General features: G+C 37.1%; 1 protein-coding gene across 1 annotated transcript in view; it reads right to left on the bottom strand.

Moving 5' to 3' along the window:
• Positions 1-213: 213 nt before the first annotated feature.
• LOC128506946 (lymphocyte antigen 75-like) overlaps positions 214-8089 on the bottom strand; it is a 28539-nt gene continuing 20663 nt past the window's right edge. Inside the window, exon 4 of the mRNA XM_053477559.1 lies at positions 214-578. Within this exon, the coding sequence (XP_053333534.1) occupies positions 214-578 (365 nt within the window). The remainder of the gene's footprint in view (positions 579-8089) is intronic.

Here is an 8089-nt window from a genome sequence, read left to right as displayed (position 1 = left end):
GTACTAATATTTATATCTACTAACTACCATAATAAATATAAATATTTATAAACATTCATGAGAGATAAAGAGGAAGAAGAAGAGAAAGAGTGATACACAAAATGTAATAAATAATCAAACATTGTAAAATAAACTTTTAGACCTTTTGAACTCTAGAAGGATTTTGTGGTTTTCTCTCAAACGGTACACAAAAAAAGGACTGTGTGTGTTTCATTAAGAACATTTGGTGTAACACAGAGCTTTATAATGAGCCTTACAGTTCATATCTCTCCATGTGTAGTTCGGAGGGACGACGGCGCCGCAGCGTTGTGTGAGTGGACCCTCAGGCTGTTTCCCTCCATACCAGTTAGAGTACTCGTACACAGCTGTCCCATCCACCCAGATCCAGAACCCGAGGAGTATACTCTGTCTGAGCCCCACCCACACCGGCTCACTGATATTCCTCCTCCTGAGCTCAAACTCTACAACTTTCTGTTCATCTGCAGAACTTATTTTCAGAACTCCAGTCCTGTTCTCTTCAGTACAGTAATCCAGCACGTCCTCCCAGGGCATAGGGTAATCACTCACATGGAGGACCCCTGAGAGACAGAGGAAACAGGACAAAGAAAAAAATAATAATACTTCACACTCGATCAAATTCCAGGATCCTCCTTTCATGACTTTTCTTAGATCTGTGAGCTTAATCACCCTGTATGCTTACATTTTTAAAATCCCAACAGTAAAAGCCAGTATAAAGCTATTTTGCTCTTATTTACGTAAAATCGCTGACAGTTGCGCGCCGGTCATGCCGTTTCCTGCCTTTTCCAAACTGCGATTCTCATTTCTCTCAGCAGATGGTGCAAGGGATCGCGTATACTATCTATGTGTCATTCAGTGCGTTTATGTAACTATCTCAGATATATATATATATATATGCTTTCATGAAATATCGACAATTCGCAATTCATTCCCGCATTCATTCCCGCAATATTTAGCGATATTTTATAAGGAGATTTAGGGATTTAGCTCTACCTAATTTTATAACATTTTGAGAAAATTCACAAGTTTGTTCATTCTATTTGAAGCTTCTGAACTGTCTGATTTTTTTTTTTGTGTGACAGTGCTTTAGATGGAGCAGATCTATGCTAAAACAATGTAATGATCCCTCTTGAGGTTATAAAGCTTTATTATTGGGTTTAAATAAATCAGATCTACTACAGCAGATAATAAACTACTGATCTGACCATTAAAAACGCACGTTTCGAGAAAAGGGATCCCGCGACTGCGCGCTGCAAGCTGTGAAAATGCCCTTCATTACCTGTAGGGGGCAGTCGTCTTTCAGCTTGAAGTATTGTGTGTCAAAAATGTGTTCTCTCTCTTAGGCACTCATTGACGGCAAGCGATGGAGCCCACTGCGCTTTCTCCATTCAGTATTATTATTATTATAAGTAGTAGTATTAGTAGTAGTTGTGCTCCGAAATTATTATTATTGTTATTATTCTTATTATTATTGTAACGCACACGCGCATGTGTGCAAAAAGCCTAAAACAATATTGTTTTATTGTGTTTATGTGCTTTAAATACACTAAACAATAAACACTGCCTTTTGCAAGGTGAAAGTGAGTTGTGCGTGCAGCTTTTTGATTAAAAGGCTGATAAATGCATTCGCAGATATCAGCAGATTTATCGCTAAAACTACAGACATGAAGTGCAACAAAAACAAACATGTGCGCTACTCGCTGAATACAACGCGACAGTACGCAGAATCCCTGGGCTTTGACTGCGCTTCCTCCATTCATTAGTACTATAGTAGTACACCAAAAAATGCTGGGTTTCTGTAAACACATTGTTGGGTTGTTTATGCTTGGTCAAAATTCTGTGTTATTTTGGGTACTTTGTTCACACTGTTGGGTTGCTTTTGCTATGAATAATAAAAGTGCTGCATGATTAAACTTAATGCAAAAAACGGTGTTTATGCAGTAAACCCATGGGTGAAAACGATGATTTCAGAATTAATTTAAACACGAATATATATAAGTGCCATTTTACATTGAATCCAACATTTTAATAGTTAGTGATTGCTGCATGGGCGTCAACTCGCATGTTCTGTAATATTCCATTGTCATTCATACTGCCGTTGATTTAAAGCTCTTTACTAAAGCATTCTCTAGTTAGTAAGTAAGTAAGTAAGTAAGCAAATAAAAGAGAAATTAATAAATAGCTTTAAATGGTACTTCAGCGTAGTAAAAGTACCCTAGCATGAGTTTATATATAATTAAAATATTAATTAATTAAATATTTATTAATTAATAAATCTAATTTATATATTTGTGTTTAATTAAATTCTTGACATTTTAATGGTTAGTGTTTGTTGCAGATATTTACACTATTTTTGGAGAAGAGATTTTACAGGCTACTTTACACTGATCAGCAGTCGACGCCCCGCCGTAACCAGTAGATCAAAGGAGCGGTTATCGGCTTTGACACGTTGCTTCTGAGTTTGAAGGCCAGGGTTGGTTGGTTGGTTGGAAGCATATTTGAAGGAGAAGATAACGTCACAAACACACACACACAAACTCTCCGTGGACACACACACAGTCTCTCCGTGCAGATACACCGTGCAGAGAACAACTTAGTAATACACCTGGCCATTAATTAAAATGAATATTTAGGCCTAAAAAAGATGCTTCTTTTTTCCATCTAAAATTCATTTATCGGCGTGTATAAACCCGCGACTCACACTTATATAGGCTACTCGATAGATAAACGCTGGCTTTTCCAACACGCCAGCGCGCTCCGATGTGAGCCGATTTATTTAAGTCATAATTAGAGAATATATAAAGAGATAAATAACATAAAGAAAGCATAATACGTCTGTCCATACAGTAAATAAAAAGAAAGGTATAAAATCCAACTTTTAAGTCTGATCGAATTGCTATCATTATCATTAATCTATCTATTTAAACCTATCTATTTTAGGCATAGACATCTGCTCTGTCTTGTTAATTCATCAAAAAAAAAAAACCTACAGTATTTGCCAACAGTGTACACAGTTTGATAAACTGTGCAGTGATGCTAGTAGGTGTGAGGTCCAGGGAATTTACGCAAATTTGCGCAGGCCTAGTAAATCTAGTGTTAAAACAAAATAACAATGTATTTTGCCAGCAAAACATAAAATTAATAGAAAATAAAATGTTAGATGGTACCAATTAAATCAGGCTTCATGATTGTATTTGATCATTTGAGTATAATTCATACATTTACTAAATATATTCATATTTTGTAAAATAACGCACACTGATGTCTCCATTTCCTTCCTCCTTCCATTTGTCCACATCACCCTTCTTTCCTTGTTTTAATCTGTGTATTTAAGTGAAATATAGTTTGCCTAAAGGTCTAAATATTCCTTTTTATTTATGGACAGGTGTATGTTTCAAGACATGCTTCATTTACCTTAGTTAAATTTACACATTTACACCTTACAGCGTGGACACACTGAAATCTAATGCCACGAAAAGAAAACAAATCATCTGATTAATAAAAAATAAAAGCTTAGAGATGACCATTTTGTCATATTTTTGTGTTCACTGGATTAAATTAAAACATAAGTATTTTTATTTCTATTATGTACGTATAGGCTTATGTTAAAATAATGGTCGTTAAGGAATTTTGTTTCTCCATTCAAGCTATTTATTTATTAGCTTCATTCTCTAGACAACAGAACAATGAGGTCTGCTGGAAGTTCAAGGTGTTGACCTAAACCTTGCATGTGAACAGAGTGCTAAGCGCGGGGGTGGGGGAGCGCGCTGCCGTTTCACGCAGTTCATGGCCAATAAGTTTGGTATCAAGTTCTGGGTGGCCGCTGATGTTGAAACAAAATACATGTTGAACACAATTCCCTATCTGGGGAAAGAACGACAGTAGGGCGGCTGGTCAGCGGTTATCAGACACCGTTGTAATGCGTATTGTGGAGCCTTTCCTGGGGAAAGGAAGAAATATATAACGCTCATGATTTACAGTACCAGGCAAAACGAAAGAAAATTTTATGCGTTCTGAGCACAATGCATTAGGCAGTTGCGAAAAGAAACTGCCTGAAACAATTTCCTACTACAACAGCACCAAAGTTGGCATTGATGTTGTGGATGAAATGGCGCGGCTGTATTCAGTAAAGAGAGTAAAGAGAGGCACCAGGCGCTGCCCTGTGGCTGTGTTTTACAACCTCCTAGACCTGGCGGAAATTAATGCACATATTCTATATAAACAGTGCATGAATTTGACCATAAGCAGGAGGTAAAGGAGCTATGTGCGCACCAGAAAACGGCAAAGGCAGCAGGGGCACAGTGTACTAAGCTGTTTATAAAGTAGACACTGTTTTTTTTTTTTTTAATCTTTCTTGTGTTTACCTTGTACTGTACAATATATATTCATTGTTTCATTATGAATTACTGTAAATAAACTACATATGCAGTTGATTTACCAGAAAGGACTTTTCTGTTTTTTGTGTGCTAATCTAAACTTCAGGGTCAAGTATAAGCGATGATTATATATATATAGCATGCATATTTATACATTTGGAATCTGCATCTAAATTTTCATGTATAGAATTAGTTTTAGCTGAAACTCATGATCAATGGTTTAGGTTAGTGTTAATTAGTTTCAGCCAAATCATTAAAACTAACAATAGACTATGGCACTCTCCTGAGAGGGGATTGGAATGTGTTATTCATTTATTTATTCTCTACAAGGGCACTAACTGCACAGACCAAACTGTTCTTGTACTGTTATAAAAATTTTAAATATAAACAAACAAAATACAGCTTTTTTTTTAGTGTAGTTACCGAAATCTTTGGTTTAGGTCTCATTGAGAGGCCACACATCTTTTCCACATTTCCAAATAGGCTTTGTATAGGCCCGATTAGGCGTGTGGTCCATTGTCTAGCAACACTGAACGAAACGAGGCATAATCGTGGTGTTTGCTTCAGTTATGACATAGCATAATTTATTATCTGCTGTGGTAGATCTGATTTATTCAAACCCAATAATAAAGCTTTATATCCTCAAGAGGGATCATTACATTGTTTTAGCATAGATCTGCTCCATCTAAAGCACTGTCACACTAAGAAAAAACATCCGACAGTTCAGAAGCTTCAAATAGAATGAACAAATTAATGAATTTTCTCAAAACGTGATAAAATTATTTATGTTATAAGTAGAGACTTAGTGACTCCCCTTAGAGACTCTGTAGTAGGTTTTCTCAGTTGAATATGAAAAAAGATATCGCTGATTATCAACGCGGGAATGAATGGCGCATTGTCCAAGTGCAAGTTGATCTTGGAGCTAAACTATTTGCTTTGGGTGAAAGCGCCATCTAGCGATCATTGTGTGTCAGCAGCAGCTTCCCATTCAAAACAATAGGCGGTCAAACCCACATGAAAAAAACCTATATAAACATATATGTTTTAGTATAGGTTTGATATAGGTTTTTAATATATGTGACATATATAAAATTGGCCGTTTTCCTATATTATATGTACATATCTGTGTACATATACGTGCATACATGTATCTATGTGCATATATATGCACCTATATTTTTACCTAGATATTAGTAAAATTATTAAAATCCATAGCTGTTAGACAACATAAATAAAAGCCCAAAATGTAGAAATTTAATTTTTTTAATTTTTTTAAGAACAAAAATATAGTACAAGAACAAAAATAAGACAAAAAAACTCAACAGGAAGAAAACATATATATATTTTGAGGACCTTCTCAGCGTCGTGAGCTTTGAATTGATAGATGTGCCTGTCTGCCCTCGGGTGGCTGCCGGCCACTTCTTCAATGTAGCATCTAGAAAAGACAAAAATAATAAGACAGTATAATAATAATAAATGATTATTTATTAAAACATTTATAAACATCTGTAAACTCCATAAGGCATTAGCTTAGCCACCGGGAAATATCATGTTTGTGCTACATACAGAAAGGCAGCATGTTAGCATGATTTACATGCATATATATATTATCATATATATGCATATATACTGCATATAGGCTTCATATATGCGCATATATCCTCATATAGGTCAGGATATATGTGCATATATACTGCATATAGGTTTTATATATGCGCATATATCCTCATATAGGTTCTTTCCATGTGGGAATGACCGCTGAACTGCGTTATAAGTAGGTGACACTGCCGCGGCGCTTCTAGTGTTAACCCCGGTCTGGTGTTGTGAAATACTCCACGTAAAATATTTTTTATTTCAGCAATCCAAGAAAATGTGTTCAATGTTTACAGAACATACTCTGTGTCGTTTACTTTTATCACACAGTATAATCAGTATTTATCTAATGATAAACTTAATTCTGTAATAAGAGCAGAGAGAACAATCAGTTCTTTAGGTTTTTACTGGTTATTGTGGGAAAACACCTTTCGACCCTATGTGGACAGGCGCCACCATGAAGCACGGACACAAGGCGAGGTCTTATGGGAAAAATAGGGGAGGAAGGGGTTAAAAGAGGGAGGATGGAATGAAAGGGAAAGAAAGAAGTGAAAGGTGCATGTCCGGTGGCAGTGCCAAGCTGGCATGCAACAGTGTGCATGCTGTGACAGAGGTTAAAGATCGATTCTCTCTCTCTCTCTCTCTCTTTATCAGCCTGCACTGAGACTCTGTTAGTGTGCGCGCGCACGTCATTAGACAGAGTGCCCCTTGCCTCCTTCTCTCGCCTTCACACACACACAAACACACACACACACTGCTCTGTTGTGATTCTTTTTAAAGTGCATGTTAATTTGTTTTGTTTTTACTTTACAGCAGTGATTCCATCAGTGTGTCGCTTACGCAAGGATCATTAGAGGGGTTTCATGTTCAGTTTCCCAATTAAACAGTGTTTTCTTTAGTGTGTGTGTGTGTGTGTGTGTGTGTGTACAGTACAGGCCAAAAGTTTGGACACACCTTTTCATCTATCTGTCAATGTGTTTTCTTTATTTTTATTACCATTTACATTGGTAGATTCTCACTGAAGGCAACAAAAAGTGCTAAACACCTCTGGGAACTCCTTCAAGATTGTTGGAAAACCATTTTAGGTGACTATCTCTTGAAGCTCATTGAGAGAATGCCAAGAGTGTACAAAGCAGTAATCAGAGCAAAGGGTGGCTATTTTAAAGAAACTAGAATATAAAACATGTTTTTAGTTATTTCTGTCACGAACTAACTGGGATGATCAGAAGACTTAGCACTTAGCGGTTAGCCCTTTGTAGCGTGGATGGTAAACCCAAATGCGGAAGTAAGCGAGTAGGCAGGATAACCACACGATTTAGTCTAAGGACTCTCACAGAAGGGGAGCAAGGGAAAAACACAAATTTAACCCATTTTTTGCCTAAGCCATCAACCTTAACTACACCCCCTGCTGTATTAGACCAAATTGAGCATGTTGGTCTGCCTCTGTTAAAAAAAAATGTTGGTCATATGAAGCCGTCTGGTTCCTCTAATAATCTTCTTCCACTTCGTCTCTTTAAAGAGGTTTTTCCAACCAGAGCTCCAGATGTACTAAATATTATTAACAGCAGTTTGATAAATGGTATTGTCCCAGGTGGTTTTAAACATGTTGTGGTACAGCCATTGATTAAGAAGCCTGGTCTTGACATTTCTGTCCTCTCAAATTTTAGGCCAATCTCAAAACTGCCTTTTATTTCAAATCTTTTAGAAAAATTGTGTTTACTCAGCTGAATGTGTTCTTAGATGAACATAAAACTTTCGAGATGTTCCAGTCAGGTTTTAAAACAAAAACATAGTCCAGAAACTGCACTATTAAAAGTTTTTGACCTAACTGCGGCCTTTGACACAGTGGACCACGATATTCTCCTGTATCGACTAAAAGATTGTGCGGGAATCCAGGGCAGTGCGTTAGAGTGGTTTAGATCATATGTGACAGGGAGAAGTTTTAGTGCCCATGTGGGGTCTGCTGAGTCCTCTGCTGCCCCTCTCACTTGTGGAGTGGCCCAAGGATCTATTTTGGCCCCACTCCTCTTCTCCCTATACCTCCTTCCTCTCGGGCCATTCTTCGCAAATACGGTGTCTCTTTCCATTTTAATGTGGACGAT

The sequence above is a fragment of the Clarias gariepinus genome, chromosome 18, assembly GCF_024256425.1.
Source record: "Clarias gariepinus isolate MV-2021 ecotype Netherlands chromosome 18, CGAR_prim_01v2, whole genome shotgun sequence".
Taxonomy (NCBI): domain Eukaryota; kingdom Metazoa; phylum Chordata; class Actinopteri; order Siluriformes; family Clariidae; genus Clarias; species Clarias gariepinus.
The sequence above is the reverse complement of the archived record's forward strand: the minus strand, read 5'-3'. Positions and strand labels throughout refer to the sequence as shown.